Source organism: Vombatus ursinus, unplaced genomic scaffold (genome assembly GCF_900497805.2).
Source record: "Vombatus ursinus unplaced genomic scaffold, bare-nosed wombat genome assembly UNPS02014807.1, whole genome shotgun sequence".
Lineage (NCBI taxonomy): Eukaryota > Metazoa > Chordata > Mammalia > Diprotodontia > Vombatidae > Vombatus > Vombatus ursinus.
In genome coordinates, this window is record NW_020954585.1 from 11,532,661 (window position 1) to 11,557,720 (window position 25,060).

At 38.5% G+C, this 25,060-nt stretch overlaps 1 protein-coding gene across 1 annotated transcript in view; it reads left to right on the top strand.

Moving 5' to 3' along the window:
- The first annotated feature begins 3,009 nt into the window (after window positions 1–3,009).
- Window positions 3,010–25,060, top strand: part of MFSD14B (major facilitator superfamily domain containing 14B) — a 76,756-nt gene continuing 54,705 nt past the window's right edge. Inside the window, exon 1 of the mRNA XM_027874966.1 lies at window positions 3,010–3,316. Within this exon, the coding sequence (XP_027730767.1) occupies window positions 3,164–3,316 (153 nt within the window). The 5' untranslated portion in view covers window positions 3,010–3,163. The remainder of the gene's footprint in view (window positions 3,317–25,060) is intronic.

Below are 25,060 nucleotides of genomic sequence, written 5' to 3' on the forward strand. Positions count from 1 at the left end.
ATTTTACAGTATTAAAAAAGGTTTCTCTATGCCTATACTTTGGAGGGTTTTTAGTATAAAAGTGTTATACTTTAGGGACAGCTAGGTGGCGCAGTGGATAGAGCACCAACCCTGAAGTCAGGAGGACCTGAGTTCAAATCTAGCGTCAGACCAAACACTTGATACGAGCTGTATGACCCTAGGCAAGTCACTTAACCCCAATTGCCTGAAAATAAATTTAAAAAAATGACTTTAAAAAAGTGTTATACTTTGTCAAAGGCTTTTTCCTATGTCTATTGATGAATTGATAATTTAAGAAATTATGAAATGGAAGGAAGCATTCAGACCTCTTTGGGTACTGGCTGGGAAAGACCACAACGGCACCAGAAGTAAGGCTGCAATCTCATGTTAATAAGGCACAGAGGTTGTAGGGGCAAATGTTACAGAAGGTACAGAGACAAGCTGTGAAAGGGTTACAGAGGCAGACAGCATTCAGTCAGGGCAGGGTGGCAAAGGAAGGCAGGTCTCGATAGGGAAGGGAATGGGAAGCAGGAGAGGCACCAAGAATCACTCATATAGATTAGGGTTGAGAGTACTCATCATGGACCCAGAAGGATATGGAGGAGCACTGGGGCAGGGGCGGGGCAGGAGTCTGAGGTCTTATTCGTATAGATTTTTTTGGAAGGCAACAGACTAACTCTTATCTGTGACACCTTGGGTTTAGTTCATTTAACATATCCACATCATACCCCATCATCAGTGTCATTTGCTGTCCTGCTGGTCTTACTGTGGACGTCTGGAACTTGTCTGAGATTTTCATGTTACAGGACCAAAAGACCCTAACAGAAAAGTCTATATGACTTTCCCTGATTCATCATACGTTACCAGGATGTGATTTTTGGTTAATATATGGTACAATCTGTAAATTAAATTCCTTTGATCTTTGGAATGGTTTGCACATGATCTCTAGGTTTCCCTTTGCAATCTTACTTCTTATTATTGCCACTTCATACTGGCTACTTATAAACTTACTATACTGATTGTAAAAGAGGGGTAGGGTTGGTCAGAAGGAAAGAACAAGATACATTTTTAACACAATTGAGATGATTACATGGTTTTCAATGTTTTGGTGTTTGATAAACTTGTAAACAGATTACTTAGGGAAGAACTCTGTATTTGTTAAGAACTGTGGGGAACAGTGAAATGCAAACTGGAAGAAATTAGACTTAGACCAGCATCTTACAACACGTTCCACAATAAATTCAAAATAGATATGCAGCCTGAATAATTATTAAAGATCATATCACAAAAAAATTACAAGAGAAGCATACTATTATACCTTTTACAATTTTGGGGAAGGAATACATTCTTTTTTTTATTAATTGATTTTGATTTATCAATAATCACTTCCATATGCTTTTGAGTTTAAAATTTTTCTCCCCTTTCCTTCCCACCACCCTCCCCAAGACGGCATACAATCTGATATAGGCTATACGTTTACATTCATATTAAACATATTTTCACATTAGTGATGTTGTAAGTAAAAATTAAAACCAATAGGAGGAACCATCAGAAAGAGGAAACAAAACTCAACAGAAGAGAAAAAAATAGCAATTCAACTTCCATATTTCTTTCTTTGGATGTGGATAGTATTTTCCATCACAAGGCCTCTGGAGATATCTTAGGTCCTTGTATTGCCGGGAAGGGTTAATTTTATCAGTATTAGTCATCACACAAGGAGGCTGTTATTGTGTACAAAGTTCTCTCGGTTCTGCTCACTTTACTCAGCATCAGACCATACAAATCTTTCCAGGTTTTTCTGAAGTCAGCCTGTTCATCATTTCTTATAGCACAATAGTATTCCATCACATTCATATACCACAACTTGCCCAGCCATTCCCCAGTTGATGGGCATCCTCTCAATTTCCAATTCTTTGCCACCACAAAAAGAGCTGCCATGAATATTTTTCTACATGTGGGTCCTTTTCCCATTTGTATGATCTCTTTGGGATATAGACCTAGAAGTGCTATTGCTGGGTCAAAGGGTATGCATAATTTTATAGCAAAGGAATACATTCTTAACCAAACAAGAGATGGAGGCAATTATAAAGAATTATATAATTTTGATTATATGACAGAGAAAATCTTTTGCACAAAATTAAGACATCTACGATAAAAAGAGAAACAATCCAGCAGTGAAAAAAATCTCCATATCAAATATTTTTGATTAGGGTTTAATATCTCAGACATACAGACAAACAGACCAAAGGCCATTCCCCAATGGTCAAAAATATGCACAAATAGTTCTCCAAAAAAATTGCAATCTATTAACAACTATAGGAAAGGATGTTCCCACATCACTGAATCTGAAACCACATTGCTATCTTCCCATCTCAAAGGAGATGTAATTGTATTTATGGTGTATATACTCAGACGTGCATGTATTATCCCCAACATAAAGTGTCTAGAAGGCAGAGCATTCTACAAGCCGTGGGACTTGGCTGCCCAGATTGCTGCGTTTGAGTCCCCAGCCTTAGCCGCAGTAGCCCTAGGCCAGCTTTCCACGCTTCCACCGCCCCTAAGAGCCAGCACCCGCTCCTCCCCTTAGCTTGGAGAGAGGGAGATTGAAAAGGAGAGATGGGGGCGGGGCGCGGGCGCGCTTTGGCCGTAAGCGGATGCAGTGACGCGTTTCCGGAGGCGTGTAAAATTTGGGGAAGCGGTATCCCGGGTTCAGCAGCGGGGTCTCGGTCTTCTAGCTTGCGGGGCAGAGCGGGCAGGGCGGTCTCCGAGGCGCCGCCGCAGGGTTCGTCCGGTCGGTACTAGGGACTCGGCGCTCCGGCGGCCCCGGGGAAGGCGCGCGGCAGTGCGCGTGCGCCCGGGCGCCCGCGCCCCTCCCCCGGCCCCAGCCAGTGGCCGCGATCGGCTGGGCTGGGCTGCCTGCCTCTCCCTGCGCCCCGCTGCTGGCGCCTCCGCCGCCTCCGGGCGAGCTCAGCGCGAGCTCAGCGCGAGCGCGGCTGGCCCTAGCGAAGCAGATGACGGAACGAGCGCCGGCGGGAGGAGGAGGCCGCCGCCAGCTCGAGAGGGTCCCGGGGCGGGAGCGGAATCCGCTGCAGCCGCAGCCCCTCCTCTCCCTCCTCTTGCTTGCCTCGCCGTCCCTCCCAGCCGGCTGGGAAATGGGACCAGTATGAGTCCCGAGCTGCCGCCGGAGAAGGAAGAGCAGGCGGCGGCACCCGCGGCATCAGCGGAGGCGGAGGAAGGAGGCGGCATCTGCAAAAAGAGAAGTAGCCGCATTATGCTGGTGAGGAGGATCGGCGCGAAGCTGGGGGGCAGCGGCTCGGTGAGCGCTTGGGGATCCTGGGGGGCGATAGGGGGGAGCACACGCGTGCGCGGCCCGGAGCTATGGCACCCGGTGGGCGGCGGATCCTTGCAGACTCCCCCAGCGAGCACTTTCCCCTCTGCTGGAAGCATCTCCCACCCCCGCTCCCAGCCCCGGATGCTTTCGCAACTCCATCCAGCTTCTTGGGTACCTGGGGAATGGGACCGGAGTCGTAGCTCCAGACCCAATTAACTTCCAGGTCAGGAGGGAGAAGAAACCGTTGTGGGTAGTTAAATGGGGAGGAACAAAGTTACAATTGAAAAAAACAAAAGTTCCTTTTCTGGAGCTTTGCCTGAAAGTTTGTGTGCAGTGCAACATGGAGCACCTGACAGGGATTTATGCATGTTTTCTGAGAGTCAGGGAAGGGTTTTTTTTTTTCTCTCTCCAAAATTGGACTTGAAGTGGCATGAGCTGATGTCTCCCCATGTATCAGATCCCTGATGTGAGAGGGAATGCTTCCAGACTGCACCCACTAACGGGCACATCCCATAACGAGAAAAATGATTACCACAAGGAGAAACGAAACACCTAAATGATTTAGTCAAAGCTGGGTTTTTTGTGTCATGAACCCTTTGGCAGTCAAGTGAAACCTATGGGCCCCTTCTCGGAGTGTGTTTTTAAATGAATAAAATACATGGGATTGCAAAGGGAACTAATTATATTGAAATACAGTTAACAAAATATGAAAAAAAAGTTCATAGATCCTCGGATTAAGAACATTAGAGTTCAAACCTGGATTTTTATTTTTTTGGTTGCATAAGCTTCTGGGGTAGTGAATCTTAAAGTGCTTTTCTGTTTTTTTTTTTTTAAGTGCTTTTCTGAAGACCCAATTTTTGGACCCAAACCTAAAATAAACAGGAACCATTTTCTGCTAGTGCATTTGGCTTCAGTCTTCAAAGTCCACCATGCCAGAAAGTTAGTATTAGTTAGTCATTGGAATTAGTCTGTTAGGAAGTTAGTCTGTGTATTGTTTTATCTTTCCTGAGGTTTGTCAAAAAACTGGGTCAAGTTGACATGGAGGCAGAATTTTGAACTCTTTGCCAGGAAGGAAGGTGGCAACTTGCTTTAACACTATATCAGATAGTCTAGATCTCCCAGAGAAATGACCTTCCCCAAATCATTTTTGGCCCCAAGGAGTTTTTCTCATTTCATTGGCAGTCTAGGCATATAGCCTTTGCCTCCAGTTTGAGCCTTTGTGGTCCACAATTATACAACTCTAAACCTGCGATGTCTCTGTTTTGGAGCCAGTGGTTTAAGTGTTTTTTAGCCTATGCTTGGGGAAGAGAAATGGTATATCAATATTATTTAGTAATCCCTACATATTGTTTGCTTTTAAAACAATTCTCCAGCATTGAAGAGATTGTAGAAATTTTGAAGCCATGTAAAAAAGTTTTTTTTTTTTAATAAGGTAAACAGAAATTGGAATGTGGAGATTAACTATATATGCAAACATTTTAGTAACTTGTACAGATCTAAAGTCACTGCTTAGGAACATAAACTGGTTTGAGTCCTAGTTAGGCCATTAGTTATTTCACTTAACATATCACCATCCCTTGGTGGGTTAGAAAAGAATCTTGAAAGCTCTTCCAACTCTTAAAAAAAAGTTTGTACATAAATGTTTGATATGTTGATATATTGTAAGGCAAAATGTATACCACAAGATTATTATGGTAGTAGTAGATAATTGGAATGGAAATTTTTTTATGTATAGTAGTAATTAGAAAATAGAGACAGGTGGTGTGGTGGATAGAAAGCTGGACCTGGAGTCAGGAAGACTTGAGTTCAAATTTAGCCTCAGACACTTACTAGCGGTGTGACCCTCGGCAAGTCACCTAACCCTGTATTCCTCAGTTTCCTCATCTATAACATGAGCTGGAGAAGGAAATGGCAAACCACTCCAGTATCTTTGCTAAGAAAACCCCAAATGGGGTCACAAAGAGTCAGACGTGATTGAAAGAACTAAACAACAAAAAAGTAACTAGAAAGGGATACAATTCTCTTATATATCTTGAACTGTTGGCCCTTTTTTCCTTTGATAAAACATTATTTCTCAACTTCACAGATTAAAAAAAACAAACAAAAAACATCAGTTGTCAGAAATTTACAGGACAGTGTCAGGGAAAGGGAAATCTTTCTATGGATAATTGGTATCCAGTTGAACTTTTTCATTTCTTGATGGCCTAGAGCTGGTCAGTTGACTTCTGTTAGTGATAGTAAGCTCCTAAGTAAATTGTGTCCCCATGAATAAACTTTGCCTTTTTTTGGGGGGCCTCATTAATTTTTATTTTTCTTAATACTTCCTTTTAAGTAATATCAAGAAGTTTACATGAGAATTTTTAATTGCAACTAAATTCCTTCTTAGTATCACTGGATGTGGGAATATATAGTATGAAGGCTATTAGAAATGGGTTGACCTCCATTTGACAGTGAATAACTAGGACAAGTTTCTAGAGTGTTGGCTATACTTAATAAGGGGAATGGCATGTTGACTTGACTGTGTGGTAAGGGACCACCCACACATTTTATGCATTAATGTGATATATAAATATGTTCATTGCTGAATTTACTCTCATGCATTTTTTTTTTGCCCCTCAGATGTTGCATTTTCTTTTGCCTTTTATTTAAAAAAATTAATTTGTTTTTGTTTTGGCACAGCAGATATTTCTTCACAAACACTCAATGTATTTTCTGTAGTGTTTGAATTTGGGTTGGAGTGGCAAAGGACTTGGGAGGTGGGGTTAAGTAGGATTCTGTCTAAGTGTTTCTGCTCATACAGGGGGTGATTTGGGCAAAGTAGTTTGCCTTATCATTGAGTGCAGATTTTTTTTTTAAATTTAAATTTTTGTTATTCTGAACTTTAGATGAACTAACATGAACATTCTTTTCTGTATACAAAGAACAGAAAAAAAAGATTACATATGAAGCTATGACTCTCCTTTATGTCTAGGTTGTTTGCCTTTTTTCAAGTAAGTTTTTATTGATAATTTTTTGTTTACACATTAAATAAATTTCCCTCTGAATCCTCCCTTCTGAGAGAGAGCAATGTCTTATAATAGGTTTATAATAGAAAACAGAAGAAAAGGGACAAATAATTGACAAAATCAATCAATGTATCAAATAAAAGATTGTGACTATATGCAGTGTTGCAGACCTGCAGACCTCCTACCTCTGCAGAGGGGAATTATATAGTCATTTCTCTTCTTGGTGATTTTGCTTTGCAACTCTGTAACATTTAATTAATTTCTTGTTGTTGCTCTTTCCGTTTACATTGTTGTAATCATTATGTATGTTGTTTTCTTGGTTCTGGTTACTTCACTTTGTATCTGTTCATGTAGATCTTTCCATGCTTCTCTGTATTGATCATATTTTCATTGAAATGCAGCATGGTAATATTCCATTACATTCATGTTCCATAATTTGTTTAGCCATTCTCCAGTCTGGAGAAACTGGAACTTTATTTCCAATTCTTTGCTACCACAAAAAGTGCTGCCATAAATATTTTGGTGTATGTGGATCCTTTCTTTTTGTCAGTGACCTTCTTAGGATGTATTCCTAGCAGTGGAATCGCTGGGTCAAAGATTTGGATGTTTTAGTCATTTTATTTCCATAATTCCAAATTCCTTTCCAGTATAGTTGTACTAATTCACAGCTCCACCAACAATGCCTTAGTGTGCTTATCTTCCCACAACATTGACTGTGCCTTTTTTTTTTGTTATCTTTGCAATTTATAATTTATTGCATGTGAGGTGGAATCTCAGGGTTGTTTGAAATGTATTTTATTATTAGTGATAGGGAGTATTCTTTAATATATTTATACTTTATGATTTCTTTTTTGAGAAATATTTATTCTTATCCTTTGACTGCTTCTCTATTGGGCAATGGCTTTTGGTCTTATAAATTTCTGTTCAGTCAGTTGGGAAACAAGCATTTATTAAGTGTCTCTCTGTGCCAGGCACTGATTGTACTGAGCACTGGGGATACAAGAAAGGCAAAAGACAGTCTCTGCTCTTCAAGGAGTCTAGTAGGGGAGACAACATGCAAACAACTATGTACAAACAAGATAAATACAGGATCAATTGGAGATAATCAACACAGGGAAGGCACAATCATTAAAGGGGTATTGGGAAAGACTTTTTGCAGAAGGTGAGACTTTTAACTGAAGTTTGAAGAAAGCCAGGAGGCAGAGATGAGGAGGGAGAGAGTTCCAGGCATGGAGGAGAGCCAGTGAAGAACCTTGGATTAGACAGATGAAATGTTGTCTGTATGGGTCAGCAAGGAGATATAAGATCTAAGAAGACTGGAAAGTTAGGAAAGGGCCAGGTTATGGAGAGCTTTATAAGTAAAACAGGATTTTCTCTTTGATCCTGGAGATGATAGGGAGTCTGTGTGTGTGTGTGTGTGTGTGTGTGTGTGTGTGTGTGTTTGACTTAGTCATCCTTGATCTTTAGGAAGATCGATTTGACAGTTAATCGGAAGATAGGCTAGTGGGGAGAGTTTTGAGGGAGGAAGAATAGCCAGCAGGCTATTGGAATAGTCCAGGTATGAGGTGATGAGGGTCTGTACCAGAGTGGTGGCAGCATTAGAGGAGAAAAGAGGACATATTCAAGGGAGATTTCTCAAAGGTAGAAATGAGAGGACCCAGCAACAGATTAGACATGGGGTGGGGTGAGAGGGTGAAGAGTCAAGGATGACATGTAGGTTGTGAGCTGGAATAACTGGGAATATGGTGATACTCCCAGAGGGGAGGGTTTTGGGGGAAAGATAATGAGTTCAGTTTTGGACATGATGAATTTTAGATGTCTAGAGGATATCTAGTTTGAGATGTCTAGAGGATATCTAGTTTGAGATATCCAGTAAGCCCTTTGAGATATCCAATACGTCTCAAGTCTGGAGGTTAGGGCTGCATAAATAGATCTGACAATCATCAGCATAGATATGATAACTCAATGCATGGAAACTGATGAGATTACCAAGCAAAATACCATAGAGGGCCTAGAACAGGACCTTAGTGGTAACCCAGGGTTAGTGGACTGGAGGTAGATGAAGATCCAGGAAAAGAGACAGGTAGCAGGAAAACCAAGAGAGAACAGAAAGAAGACGATATCAAAGGCTTCAGAGAGGTAAACAAGGATGAGAATTGAGAAAAGGCCACTGGATTTGCTGTTACAGAGATCAGTTGGAGAGAACAGTTTCTGTTGAATGCTGAGGTCAGAATCCTGATTGTGGTGTGTTAAGTTGTTGTGTGGTTTGCCTTTTTTTCTCGAAGAGGACCATGACATCAGGAAGATGATGCCATGACTTGCAAGTGAATTGGATTTAAGTGAGTCAGGGCTGCTTCATGTGTGTTAAAGAGAGTGAGAGAGGAAGAGGAGGTATCTGTTGTAGATAGCCTTCTCAAGGAGGTTAGGCAAAAAAAGCCAAAGAGGAAGCTATGTGTCCAAGACCTCCATTTTGCTCTTCTGGTCTCATGTCCTTTCCCTCACACACTTCTTTGAAATCTAGTTAATAATCCTTGGTCTGGAAATTGATAGTTCAGTTTAAAATCTCTCCCTCTCTGGGCAGCTAGATGGCACAGTGGATAAAGCACCAGCCCTGGATTCAGGAAGACCTGAGTTCAAATCTAGCCTCAGACAGTTGACACTTACTAGCTGTGTGACCCTGGGCAAGTCACTTCACCCCACTGCCTCAACCAAAAAAAAAAAATCCTTCTCCATTTCCCACCTTTGCTTTCCTCCCTTTCTCTCTCCTCTCTTTCTTTCATTTGAGTTTGGGAGTGGGTTGAGGACATTTGGTCTCATCTGTCTCCTGGCATCTTACTGCTTCACCATCTGGGAGGAAATTCCTTTATTTAAAGCATTTACATGCCATTTTCCTTTTGTAGCTTCAATGGAATCTAATTCCTTAACACATTCTGTTTGTTTTACCCTTACTGTTGGCCATTTATTCTTTCAAATGAGAAAAAAAGCATATTTGTTCTATTCTAATGACTATGGAATGTTTTCCAGTAATTATTACAGCTCTTAAATAGTAATGCTAAGATAGTGATAGTATTTCACTTTGGGAAAATATAAGCACATAGAGCATTTGCTGGAAGTGGCAAAGTAAGTTTATGATAAGACTAGGATTGGTGTTCATCTTTACTTATTCTAATTTAATTTTGTCTATTTTATGTCATTGCTTCTGTTAATTCATGACTGTACCATTAATTCTGTTTTTCCTCTTACATTTTTACATATTCACCCAAATCTTTTTCTACCAATACCATATTGCCAATAAAGTTGGATCTGGTTAGTTGGTTTTTAGGGAAGAATCTCCAGGGCTCAGTGGATATTTTGCTAAAGAAGATAAGTAACTTTTGACAAGAATTCATACATACCTCCTCCACTTAGAATAGACTATAAGATCACACAAATGTATTAATTTTGGACCAAAAAAAAATAATAGTACTCTCGTATAAGTAATTAATTATTCTTTTTCCAAAAAGGCAATTTGAGGAAATGCTAGTGTGAAATTGTGAACTGGATGATGCATTGGATAGAGTGCTGGGTTTGAAATTGGGAAGACCTGATTTCAAATATGATTCAGCATAGTGGTGTGTTAGAGCCAACTCACAGAGCCAATTCATTGTGACCATTTACCTTTCAGAAATTGGCAAATACTATAAATCAGGGCTGATTTATTTCTTTGTTGATTGTGTACTAGGGGTGGGGAGCCTGCAACTTTGAGGCCCCATGTGGCCTTCTAGGACCTTGAATGTGGCCTTTTGACTGAGTCCAAGTTTTATAGAACAAATCCTTTTATTAGGGGGATTTGTTCTGTGATGTTTGGATTTAGTCAAAGGGCTGCACTTGAGGACCTAGGGGGCCACATGTGGTCTCAAGGTCACAGGTTCCCCACCCCTGGTAGACTTAAAGTGGTGGAGAAAATGTTAATAAAGACTAAACTTAAAAGTTCATCATGGACACATATTCCCCACCCCCTAGTTGTTAAACCTTTACCAGCAGCATATCACTGTGTCAGACACTTAATAGCTTTGTGACCCAGGGCAAGTCACTTGGCTTCTTTTTGCCTCAGTTTCCTCATCTGTAAAATGGGAATAATAATAGTAACTATCTTCCAGTTGTAAGAATAAGATATTTTATTTATTTATTTTTTTTTATGTGAGGCATTTGGGGTTAAGTGACTTGCCCAGAGTCACACAGCTAGTGAGTGTTATGTGTCTGAGGCCGAATTTGAACTTGGGTCCTCCTGACTCCAGGGCTGGTGCTCTATCCACTGAGCCACCTAGCTGCCCCAAGAATAAGATATTTGTAAAGCACTTCACAAACTTTAGAGTGCTATATAAATTCTAGTTGCTACTATTATTATTATTATTATTATTCCAACCAACAGCATCGATATTCAATATTAATGGTATTGTATCCTGTAATGAGACAAGGTACAAAAATGCTACCCATGTGGTACTATCATGATAGTCCCCTTTAAAAATTTTTGTCTTTATGTTTTTGTAAGTTTCAGATAACCACAGATACACATGAGTGTCATGGGACTGAAAGTCAACCCTTTCTAAGCTGAATGGATTGGGTAGAATTACCATCATCAAAGAAAATGTTTAGGGAAATATCTTTGAATTATGGAAATCAGTGCAATCTTACTATTGACCCTTTTTATTCTACAAAGCATTTTTTTTTCTTTTGTGGCTTGAGGTTATTTCTCTGACTGGGTGTAGCTTAACTATAATTCTTTGATCTCAAGTCTAGCCCTTTCTTCTTTCTTTACTTCATGGGCTTAATTTTCTTTTCCTCTTTGTACATAGTGTGGCATCCCCTATGTCAGCTCCATCTTCTTCAGAGCTTGTAGATAAAGGGGATTCAGTGAACATAGTTTACCCAGATTTTAGCAAAGTGCTTAATAACTTTTCATTCATTCTGTAACAAAATTATCCACTGTTTTTGACTTGTTTTGTCCCTTTTAGTGTTTCCTTTTTTTTTTCCTTAAATTGCTTTAGTTGTGGAAGAAAAACTTTTTAGCTAATATATTATTATGTAATATTTTTAGCTAATTTACAAATACTTTTAAAAATTAATATCCAATGATTTTAGCTAAATTATTATTATCCAGTATTCCTGCTTAGAGTGAGGAGATCCAGAGTCCTCTCCCCCATGTGTATTTATAGTATTTGTTTATGTGACTTATTGTACATTTGTAATATTCATATTTATTTATAATAATCATGAAAGAAAAGACAAAATTTCTCAGCAACAAAAAACAAGTGCAAGGGATTTTAATTTGCTTAAATAGAACAATAAGTCAATATTGGTATGCTGTTGGAGAAATATCTTTGTGAAAACAATCATTACCTCTTTTTTAATCTTTCCTAAGTTTGGTCAAAGGCAAACAAAAAGTTATTTCTCTTAATTGAATTAGACAGTTTTCCACTCTTAGTTTGGTCACCACAAACAAAACACTTTTTAATTTTAGGAGGAGCCCTCACTGACTTTGTCTTCCTTTTAAAACTGATGAGGTAATTTTGGTTGAAGTGAAACCAAAGGACTTCAAATCGGGACTTTGTCTCCTTGGCGTTGATGAAACCTGTGAAAGGTTTTTTTGTTTCCATGGAGTGAAGGGCTTGAGATCAGAACGTCGCCTTAATATTATTTCTTAGTACTATCTCAGTATTATTATTTGTGTGTATGCTTCCACATCAGCACTGTGTATACTGTTCTTATGGCTCTGCTTTCTTCACTGGCATATACGTCCCAGGTCTTTGTGTATTTTTCTGAGTTCTAAATATTTGTTGATCTTGTGATGCTAATAGTCTATTAGAATTTTGGCATGACAGATCCAGAGCTAGAAGGGACCTCAGAGAGCTTTTAGTCCACCGTCTCCTCATTCCCTCCCTCATTTTATCATTGAGTAAACTGAAGGCTGAGGTGTTTAAATGACTTGTTTGTGGTCACAAGTCAAATGAAGTCAACATATATATATGGGAGTACTTTGGAGGTGTTGCAGGTTCAGTTCCAGACCACTTCAATAAAGCAAATATCTCAATAAAGTGAATATCTCAGTAAAGTGAATCACACAGATTTTTTGGTTTCCCAGTACATATAAAAGTTTTGTTTATACTATACTGTATTCTATTAAGTGTATGATAGTATTATGTCCAAGAAAATGTACATACCTTAATTTAAAAAGACTTTATTGCTAAAAAATGCTAACCATTATCTGAGCCTTCAGCAAGATGCAATCTTTTTGCCGGTAGGACTTTCGTCAGTGTTGGTGGTTGCTGGTGGATCAGATTATTGATTGATGAAGGTTGAGGTGTTTGAGGCAATTTTATAAAATAAGACAATAACGCAGTTTTCTCCATTGCTCCAGTATTCTCTTGTCTCAATGAATAGTGAGGCCCTGAGGAGAGGGATAGAGATGGGGGAATGCCCATTGGTGGAGCAGTCAGAACGCGTATAACTTTTATCAGTTCTCTGTCTTATATGGGCATGATTTTGGTGCCCCAAAACAGTGACAATAGTAACATCAAAGGTCACTGATCACAGATCACCATAACAGATATAATAATAACGAAAAAGTTTGAAATGTTGTGAGAATTACCAAAATATGACACAGAGAAACGACATGAGCATGTGCTGTTGGAAAAATGGTGCTGATAGACTTGCTACAGAAGGTACTCCAGAGTCAGTGCTGTTTCTTATGTATGTAGTTTGTTTAGCCTTTACCTAATTGCTGGGCATGTATTTTGTTTCTAGATTTTCCTTTTCAGAAATAAATCTTCTTTGAATATCTTTGGGTCTTGTGTTTTCTGTGTAAACCTGACCAAGGATCTTTGGGTCAAAAGGAATGAGCACTTAGAGATGAAAAATGGTATTTTAGAAAATCCTTGGTTGCCTCATAATGGTGTTTAGGTGACTTTGGGTTCATGGTGACCCAGTCCATGAGAGTATAAATTCTGGCAGGGCCTACCATGCTGGAGAGGCAGTTTGGTGATGTATTGTGGGAATGGAGCCCAGGTTTCACTGACTCCAAGCCTTGCACACTACTGTGCTCTAAATTCAACCCAAGTCAAGTTTAGAGAAGCTCTTCTCAGGCCATCCGGGAGGAATTTTTCATTTGGGGCAGTTCTTTAAACCTCTGCTATGTAGGTGGAGGAAGTACTCACACTTAAGAAATCAGAGATACCTGATATTGAAGCAACATGAGAGCAGTGTTCAGGATGGATTGGAGGGAAGAATGCTCCTTGGTCAGGGAAGCTTGTTTTAGGGCATCTGCACTATAATCAAGATGTGAGGTGATGTGAGGAAGGACAAGGGTGGTGGGAGTAAGATCAGAGAGGAAGGGGTGAGGTGAAATGACAGTTTGAAGTTAATAATGCAATCTTTCTGAGGATTGTATATAACTGGAAAGAGGTGGGAGTCAAAAATGACTTTGGGGAGATTCCAGCTGGGAGAACTAATGGTTCCATTAGTAAGACTGGTGAAGCCAGTCAGTCAATACACATTTATCAAGCACCTACTATGTACCAGGAACTGTGCTAAGCTTGAGGGAGCCTGTTTTGTGGGGAAATTGACATGTTTCTCACCACCTTTGTCCTCTTGTAGTCAGTGTATTCTGTTGTTATATAGGTAGGCAGGTAGATAGAACATTTATTAAGCATTTAATATTTGCTGGGCACTGTGCTAAGCTCTGGGGATACAAATAAAGCAAATAAGGCAATTCCTGCCCTCAGGGAAGTTACAGTCTAATGGGAGAAGACAGCACATTAAAACGGAGCTGCAAAGGGGTGGGGCTGTGATGTATTCTGGAAGCAGAAAGATGTGCAGTTTCTTGGGAATTGGGTCAGAGGCCTGAGGTATGGCCTGTCTATATCAGGATACTTTGTTGGCACTTTGAAATAGATGGGAAATCTGGTACCTAATGAATATTCTTTCTGTTAGCGTATGTAATCTTTACCTGATTTAAAAAGGCCCCTGTTCATAGCTGTTGGATTGTAGAAGTAGGAGAGAGCAAGGATCTCACATTTTTATGGCACAAAAAAAAGTAATTATGGGCTACTTAGGGGAAAGACTGAGGTTCTAAACTGCCCTCATTGTATCATGGGTTCCTTATCAGAAGGTTGTCCACCTGGTGAAGATTTTTGTAAGTGTTTTTCCTAAACTAGTGGTGTAGAGGATATAGCAGAAAGGTTTGAATAAACTTGGGACCATTGGCTGTTCACCAAACAGCTCCACTTAGAGCCTTTTCTTTGAAACTAAGTATTTTCATCTCTGTCAGTCTATACGTTGATATTTTTTTAAAACCACAAAATTTCAAGAGAAGTAGTGGCATAGTAGGTTAGAGAGTAGGAGCTAGGAAAATCTGAATTCATCTCTGGGACATTCAGGCTCTTTGACCCTGCAAGGTTACTTAATCTCTCAATGTTCTAGGCAACTGGCTAAGACTATAAACTGCAGAGAACATTTTGGACCTGTATTGGTAGATGAAATTTCTTCATCTGACAGTTTCCTATATAAGTGAAATTCAAGATCCAGTATTTATCCCCAAGGTTTTTATTTATCACTAAAGTGTTCATTCTTTGCTTTTACAAAAACAGCCACCTTCATTTCTTATCTTTGATGGACGTCAGATTTTCTCCTATTGAGACCTCCTTGGTATTGTCTCTACCATATTGTTAATATTCTGCCACCTTGACTATACAACCATCCACTGAGCTGATAGGTCTTATGGGTATAAGGAAGCTGGAAAGACCAATTGAGGGAGAGTTTTTCATCTTCTAGGCTGCCATTATCCCAGGATACTGAGGCTCATAGCTTTAGTGTTGGAATGGATCAGAGATCATCTAGTCCAGGGGTGGGGAACTGTGGCCTTCTGGTCCTTGGGTGTAGCCTTTTGACTGAGTCCAAGTTTTACAGAAGACATCTTTTTATTAAGGGGATTTGTTCTGTGAAGTTTGGATTCAGTCAAAGGGCCCCACTTGAGGACCTAGAGGCCACATGTGGCCTTGACACAGCAGGTTCCCCACCCCTGATCTAGTCTGACCTTTCCCCTCACCTCCTCCATTTACAAATTAAGGAAAAGGTCAGAGAAGTAATGTGACTTGCCCAGGTCACAGAGGTGGTGTCTGGGATTGAACCCGGAACCCACGTCCTCTGACTACAAATTCCATACGCTTGGCAGTATACTGTCCTGTCTCTTGCTGAGCCTGCCATTGAGTAGTGTTCAGTTCAATAAACATCTATTAAATGCCGACTGCGTGCCCAAGGTACTCTCTGTCCTTTGTAAATCTATAAAATTTTTATTGGATTACCCACCCTTTGTAAGCCATTCGTTGGGGCTTCTTTGCAAAGTTATTGGAATTCTTATTCCACCTTATCTTCTCCAGTTTGTCAGCAGGTGGCCTGATCCAAAAGACCCACCCGCCGAGTTCAGCAGGCTGGAATCCCTCCTTCTGAGAAAGCCTGGGGGTGAATAGGCTGTTCTGTTGCCCCATGCATCTATGAGCAGGATCTGAAGCTCTTATTTCACCTGGTTGGTTGCCGCTGTTGTTTCATCCCCACCACTTTTCTCCTCAGTGAAAGATGTGCCAGGGCCTGAAACTTACTATATTTCATTTTGTGTGGGGCAAACCTGCCAAGCTAAGAAAAGGCTGTAAAATTATCATGGAGTATGAAGCTTGTTATACTGTATTTTATAAGAAGACATTGGTCTCTGTATTATACATGAATGTTCCCTGCAGAAAGCCTGTACTGATCTTCTCCAGTTGTTAGTTCTTTCCCCTCCTGGGGAATTACTGAAATTACTTTGTATTTATTCTTTACAGAGCTTGTACATAATTTATCTCAGCATGTGCTGTTTTTTTCCAGTAATGTACTATGTAAGCTCCTTGAGAGCAGAGACTGTACACTGGGCACATAGTAGTTGCTTAATACGTGCTTGTTGAATGGAATCTATTTGCATATTTTGAGATATGCAAAATAGAGACTTTGAGATAGCCTTACTCTGCAAACCTATGTAGACAGTGATGATTATGTGCCAATACTGTTGGTTTATCAAGTTGGTTTGGTTCTGTTATGAAATTCCCAGCATTTAGGGAGGTGAAGATAAAGCATTCACTAGATATTTGCTGAGCTGTCACCTATATACAAGGCATTCTGAGATTATTTCAGCAGTTGATTCTTCTCAGAAAATTATCTAAGCCATGGCCATGTGACTTGAACAGTAGAAAAGTAAATTTAATCTCTTATCCTCACCTTATGCAGTTGTTCTGGCATTAAAATAGGTGGGTGGGTTGGAGAAGAAACTTTCAGTCAGCTCATTTATTTTGTCTCATCTTTTTGTTCTAAATATAATTCAGTATGTGTAATGGAATCTTCCTTCTTGACTCAAGTGCTTTCAGGAAGAATAGGCATTTTATAAATTAATGTTTAACTGAGGAAAAAAAGATGAATTTGGGCTAATAAGTGATTATATTGGGAGATATTTAGCTTATGAAAATTCTTGTAGTAAAGTGGATGGTTTTCATATTTGTTTTAACTGAGTTGTGCCCCAGAAACTATCAATTGTAACATCATGAGTAATTACTAATATGTCCTTGTAATTATTGCATTTTACATGAGAATAAGCAGATTTACATGGTTCAGGCCTTTCTGAAGTACAATGGCAAATTATGTGAGTGGCAAAACTATTTTAACCCCTTTTTTACATATCATATTAGTAAAAAAATCACACCTAGCTGTCTAATGATTAGATTAGCTGTCACTTATGATGGAATACATTAAAATATACATTTTAGAAAGATTATACTAAACAAAAACCAGAAATTGGTTAGTTAGCACCTGATTATTTATATCATTGCATTTCAAAAGATAACTGCTCTAGTGTTTTTGTTTGTTGGCATATATATGTATTGTCATTACATAGATTTAACCATATGCTACTCATGAAATATAGTTTCTAGAGAGACACATCCACCCTATAATTTTATCTAGGATATGATTAGAGTCTGTCTTCTTATGTGGTCTTATATTTAAGTAATGATGGTTATTCATCACCAAATAGTTTGAATAGACTCAGGGAAGTATTAAGAACCCTAAACTGGGAGCTTGTACATTTGACTTTGTTACTAACTAGGGGTGTGTGTGTGTGTGTGTGTGTGTGTGTGTGTGTGTGTGTGTGTGTGTGTGTGTGTGTGTGTGTGTGTGTGTGTGTGTGTGTCCCCTTAGGCAAATGACCTAACCTCAGGGATCCACTTTTCTTATCTCTAAAATAAGGGTGTTGGACTGGATATTTAAGCCCCTTCCCATGCTAAAATTACGTTTTTTATTTTTGTCTTTGGGGCATAAACAAACTTACACTTATGGGTACTGTACCGGCCGCTGTCAGATTTCCAAAGGTTAGGTTGATGCTCAAAGAATTTAGCAGTTTGGAAATTTTCTGGATGTATGAGAATGTTGGATATTCCTTCAATGAGTTTTTGCCCTCTGAGTTTATAATGTAAAGGATTCTCGACTGTGGAAAAAGACTTGTGACCTCGATTCTGGTAAATAGTCAGTAAGCCATTATTGAGCAAATCCTCTATGCTGAACACTGCTGCGATTACAGAAATCTATGGTAATAAGCTTCTAATACTTAAAATGTTTGGAAGAAGAACAAGAATTACACATATGAAACAATAACAAATGATATTAATAGGAACGTACTTTATCTCTGATTTATGTGAGATTGAGTAGCATGTATGAGAAGCTGAAGGAAAGGCATGTCGATTTTGACAGGAGTAGTTGTGGAATAAATGAGACTTCAGTTGTTTGGCCTTGAAGGATTGGTAGAATTTGGTTAGGTTGAGGACATTCTAGTTAAGTTTTAGGTGGCCAACCAGCCCTTTTCTCTTTACTACTCTTACTTTTCATATTTTGAAACTTATTCACACTGTTGTTAACTCTACTAGGCTATTTGCCTTTTTAAACCTTTTACCCATAATGGTGGAATGAAAAGTACTGTCTTAGAAAACCTCGAGGGTATATTGGACTAGTCACTAGAGTGCGTGTACTACGCTTGCTTCTCTTTTGGGAAAGGAAAAAGGAATGGCAGCAAGGAGGACTACTCTTTTTCTCAGAAATCACATTAAGTCCAAGGCTGGCCTGGAAAAAAAAATGATTCACACGTTTTAGTGTTTGTAATACCAGCTGGCTCCTTTACCTCAACTCTGACCCTTCCAGTGCTATCATCTCTCTCTGCCTAAAATCCTCAAGATGTCTGTGACCCAGAGCACATATTTATTATGTACATTGCCATTACCTGTACTGCCACAAGTATAGTTTGGATCTTCTGGCTTAGATTTCCCTCCCTCTGTGGATAGGCAGCACATAGCTCAATGGTCCAGAGTTGCTTCTTGTCTAGTCATCTATTAATTTTGAGAGCACCTGGTTCTGAGGCTGAATACTGCCAGGTGGACTGTAAGTGGCATTAGAGCAGTGGTTTCCAAAGTTTTTTTTTTTTTTAATTCTGCAAATCTGTTTAACAGAAAAAAAAATGTTTTGTGAATCTCCAGAATAATTTAATGTACTACTCTTAATATTCTTTTAGATTTATTCATTAAATGTTTACAGTAATGATAATGACAAATTTTGTTCCAAAAGATTTAAATTAAAATTTACATTATAATATATGTGACAAAATATAACATTTTATTCTGCCTGTAATTAAATGTGGAATTATAAAACTAATAAGAAAATTACAAATATTTTACATGGAAAATTCTGTAAGAATTATAAGAGGTAATCCCATAAGGCCTATTATTTACTATTACTTACAATACTTTTGTTTAATATAAATAACATTTTTAATGAAGTAAGTTACAACTTGGAAGATGTTTACCAATATAATTATATCTACATATACACACATATTAAGTGTGTAGCTATATTTATATCTATATACTTAGTTTCAGTGTTGGACTTTTCGTTTGAACAAAGGTGTGCAATATTTGGCTAAGTACCAAACACAGTATTAAATCTGGTTCTGCATCATGTTCATTTTCTTATTTTGATTTAAAACCAGAATAAAGTAAAAATGCTTGCTAACACAAATATGTGGTTAAAAATGGTAGGAGAATTTTATAAGCTCTTTTCCTGAGAGATAGAAAGTCATTTTTATTTTTAGCCACCTAACCAAGTCAATGAAAATGAATCACTAATTAAAATAGAAAATATTTATTTTTCTGCTGGCTACTGACAAGCACTGTATTAAATGATAAATGCACTTCAAATTCAATTGTATATATTACTTCATTTTTAACAATATTTCTGTATAAACTAACCTTTGTAAGTAACGAATCTTTTCAGATGTTACTTCTTTTCTATCACTGGCACACTGACTACAGAAATGCTATTGAATTACTGTCCAGTATTGCCAACCAGTTCATTTCAAAATCTGTCAGAAAAAAAAGAATAGTAACATTAAATGGAGGAAAAGTTTAAATCAGAATACAACCTTAATATTGCAAGGAGAGGCAGTATAAGGTTTACTTCTTTAGAACATTTGTGATAGTCCAGGATGGTTTTGAGATGGCTTGTAATGTTGATACTGAGGGATGATGATGGTTTTCAAACAGCTTGGTCTTTGTGCTGTAGGAACATTCACTCTTATTAACGTCCTTATTATATATTGTTCCTGGAGATATTAACTAAGGATATTATGAAACCAGGACATTTGAAAACTCAACATTTGTGGCCAAAACCAATGAGTAAATATAATGTATAAAGGCTTATTACATTTGTCCACAAAACACTTGGAAATGGTGTTTTCTAACCTGCTTTTAAATCTTCCAGTGTTAAAAATATAGCACCCTCTGAGTAGCCGAAAAGTAAGTGTAGTGATTTAGTAAGCTCAGCAACCACTGATGCACGGAGGTCTTCCATTTGGATCCACATCTTTTTTGTGAGATATCTTTTGCAACTAGGATACCTGCCAACACCAAGTATAGAAATAAACTAGACTTAGAACCAGACTTTTGAATTGCTGTATCACCAAGTATCAAACCATGATTTAAAAAAATAATGAAGCCTCTTAAATCACATTGTTCTCATTAAAATATTAATATTTTTGTGAGTAAAAAGCCTTTTTATATGGTAAATAAATGCTGTTAAGAGATTTTATTTCATCTTTCACATCATTTAATTTTTTTTATATTTTACAGTGTGTATAATACTTTAGGATAGTATATATATAAAATTTATAAATAAATGTCTACTTATATATTTATAGTGAATGCTTAGAAACTTTAAACTGAAATTGATATACTACCAAAAAGGCTTGGTGATAACTGTGCCAGAAGCGTGTGGACTTCTGAATTTAGAAGAATCTTTGTTGTTTCAAACACTTGGGGAAAGACTTATTCTGGGATATGCTGGTACAACAGGCTCTGCCCCCCTCCCCCTTGCATTATTAACATTTTCTCCATCATTTTATTAAATCTAATCAACAAAACAGTAAATCAAACCCAGATTTATAGGGTTTGTTAATTTCCTAGATGTAAATACTTATGCTGAAAATTTAACAATCGGTTATTTAACCTCTATTGGCTGCAGCGTCCTGAAAGGGAGGATGAGGGATTGGCAGATAGTTTTCTCCTTCTCATAAGTGTGATTTATTTGCAACATTGTTAAAACAGGGGAGATTATTGTGATAAGTTGGTATGGAGGGCAGTACAAAGAATCTGGAATTCTTGGCTGCGTTTGGAATTGCGAGGACTTGGATTTAAATTCTTCTGCTATTTACTACCTACGTAATTGTGGATCTCAATTTCCTTATAAAATCAGGGGGTCGGACCAAATGATTGCTGAAATTCATATAAAGCCTAAAACCTATGAGCCCACGCACTTCAAGTATAGGACAGATAACAATTCCTCTTTCCATCTCCTTATTCTCTCATACTTGATGCCAGTCATCAAGCTTGTGCTTACTATAAATGTGTCAGGCGCTGTGCAAAGTGCTGGGGGTATAAAGAGAGTAAAACAAAACTGAACACATGACCCCCCCCCCCACCCCGACCCCCCAGTTTCTGCCCTCAAGGAACTCACATTCTACCAGGGGAGACAAATGCAAACAACTATAAACACACAGATTTAAACAGCTGGGGAGGAGGTGAGTTGGGAGAGGCCTCTTGCAGTAGAGGTGAGATTGGAGCTGAATCATGAAGGAAACCACCAGGGAAGCCAGGAGGTGAGGAGTGAGGGCGTCCTAGGCATGGGGACCAGCCAATGAAAATGCAAGGAGTCAGTTGGAAGATGGAGTGTCCTAGGCAAGGAATAGCATTGTCAATACATTCTGGAGTAAGAAAACTGGGAATATAGGAAGCGGTCAGGGTGTCAAATACTTTTCTAGAGCAGGAGTTCATAATCTTTTTTTTTTTTTTTAAGGCAATTGGGGTTAAGTGACTTGCCCAGGGTCACACAACTGTTAAGTGTCAGATGTTTGGTCTGAGACTGGATTTGAACTCAGGTTCTCCTGACTTCAGAGCTGGTGCTGTATCCACTGCGACACCTAGCTGCCCCATTACTTTTTTTTAAAAGAAATTTTGGTATCATCCTCTGTCAGTCTGGAAACTTAGGGGGCAGCTAGGTGGTACAATGGATAAGGTGCCCAGCCTGAAGTCAAGAAGACTTAGCTTCCTGAATTCAAATCTGACCTCAGAAGCTTGCTACTGTGTGACCCTGGGCAAGTCACTTAATCCTGTTTACTTCAGTTTCCTCATCTGTAAAAATGAAGTGGAGAAGGAAATGGCAAACCATTCCAGTATTTCTGCCAAGAAAACCTCAAGTGGAGTCATGAAGAATGAGACAGGATTGAAATGACTGAACAGCAGCAATTATCTGATGAAACTTAGGGACCTCTTCTTGAGGCAGCTAGGTGGTGCAGTGGGTAGAGCATTGGACCTGGAGTCATGAAGACCTGCTTACAAATGCAGCCTCACATACTATGTGACCTTGGGCAAGTCACTTAACTATAAGATGGGGATAATAATGCAGCTACCTTGCAGGGTTGTTGTGAGATCAGATGAGAGAATATTTTTTGAAGGACTTAATGTGGTGCCTGGCACACAGTAGGTGCTATGTAAATGCTTATTCCGTTCCCTTTTCTCAGAATAATGTTTTTAATTGCACAAAATAGAATACCTAAGTTGTTAAGGAAGCCAATTATAATAACATATATCAAAATATTAAAAAAAACCAAGTTTGTGAATTTCAGGTTAAGAATCTATGCTTTCATCCTTGACACTAAGGACGTTATATTCCACTGGGGAATATAGGCAACTGAACAGATATAAATATAAGAAAATTTTTTAAAATTAAAATTTATTTTTCATAAAAATTATGGAATTAACAAGCACCAAATAAAATGAGAATAACCATATACAAATCAGAATGGAAAAAGAAGAGCTTGTTTCTCCCTCCAAAGATATAACAAATTCAGTGCTGTTTTCTTTGTTAAAAATTTTTTATTTTCAGTTCCAAATTTCTTCCCTCAAGCCCGTCCCTCACCCATTGAGAAGGCAAGCAATATGATGCCCATTATACATTATGTTATTTTCAATACTGTCCTGCTTGTCTGAATTTGCAGAGGGAGTGAGATAATTTAAGGTGGGAGAGAACATCTAACATCTAGGGATATCAGAAAAGACTTACCTCATAAGAGGAAGGGTACATAAACTTGGGTCTTGAAGGAAGCTAGGGATTATAGATAGGTGGAGCTGATTTCATGGAAGAGAGCCTTTGCAAAGGGCATATGCAAAGAGAACAAGATGGAATGCTTTTTTTGCATTCATTTATTGGTGTCGTATTTTTGTTGAGCCCATTTGTTTGCTTAGAAAATCCAGTGTTAACACTGCAAGTAATGACATGTTGATTTTTAGCAGCAAACTGTGGTGTTTGGACCACATTGGGCTAGGAAAAAGAAAATCTGGGTTAAAATTCCAGTTCTGCTTTTCAGCTTCTTTGATGGAGTATGTAACTTCTTTGGTCTCCAGTTACCTCACCTATAACATGAAAAGAGAAGCTTGACAGAGAGAGATTGGAGAAGGAAGAAATAGAAGTGATATTGGCATTGGAGTATACTATAGACCACTTGGACAGAATGAAGAAATAGTTGAGGAGTTTGTGAAATATCACAAACCTGACATAGAGGATATAGTAATGATGGGATACTTCACTTATTCAGACATCTGCCAAAAGCAGAGCAGTTAATAACTTCTTTACTTACCTTAGTGATACTTTTATCCTTTAAAAGTGGAGGAATGAATTAGGAAGAATTCTGTTTTGGATCTGATTCTCATCAATAGGGAGGATTTGATTGCTGGCAGAGAAATGAGGGAACCTTGCAGGGAAGTCACTCATCCATTTTAGAGTTTATAGTAGAGGAGAGGACATCTGAATGCACATACTTGATTTTTGGGAAAGCAGATTCAGTGGATTTCAAAGAATGCTAGGTAAGATCCCATGGATGTAAATGCTTCAGGGAAATTCAGGCCAGGAGGAGTGGGAGTTGTACAAGAATGAGATTCTGAAGACAGAGGGAAACAGTTTCAGTGAGGAGGAAAACTGGGCTTTGTTTGAAAAGACCAAATGTAGATACTAACAGGTAGGATCAACAACCAATTTAGATAAAAAAGAAAGAAAGAAAGAAAGAAATGTATGGAAGATTGTAATAAGAGCAAATAGTGGACTATGTATACGAGAGTGTGACTTGTTACTTTGTCCATTGTGTGATGCATGCTAAATCTCAGAATGCTCTGAGATTAGCAAGGGAAGTTAAAGCCAACAAAAAGTTGGCTTAAAAGTTATGTTGATAAAAATTTAAAAAAATGTATTTGAGAAATATTTAGTGAAATAAAAATGTATTTAAAAAAAGAAAATTTATGGTTTATAATCAAAGCTAGATTTGGAAAAAAATGGATTTTCTGCTAAAGGAATGCTTTTAATTAATTAATACCCAATGTAATATATGGTTTCCATGACCAAAAAAAAAATTTAACGTGTCAAAATCTTGTGATTTCAGTGCCAAACTGTGCCAAACAAATGATTGTAATCAAAGGATGACATGTTGCACAATAAAATATTTTTTAAGGATGTAAAAAAAAGTTATATTGGGGAAAATACATACGCTCTCTGAGGATCAGAGAAAGTATAAGACCTTTGCCTGGGGTGAGTTGGATAACTGACACCAAGGAGAGCGCAGAGCTGCTCCCCTTTCATTTATTTTCTATTTTCTCTGCAAAGGCGAATGACCTTTTACACTGGAAATGATAGAACAGAAATGACTAATAGAGAGCTTATAGCCAGGATGAGTAAGGATATCTTAAGAGAGCACTGTAACTGTTCTTGATGAATTCATGTCAGTCACCTGGCCCATATGAGCTATATCCTCAGGTCCTGAAAGAACTGAGGGATATCATTGCTGAGTCACTGTCAGTGTTATTTCAGAGCTCATGAAAAGCAGGAGAGATACCATAAGATTAGAGAAATGGATGCTGTCCTGATTTTCAAAAAAAGCAAAGAGAATCGTGTCTGCTAACTAATCTAGGCCAATCAGTTTGACTTTAATTCCTGGGAAAATTCTAGAAAGGATTATTAAATAGGCAGTTGGCGAATAGCTAGAAGGGGAAAGCAGTTGTTCTGAAGAGTCATGGCTTCATCAAGA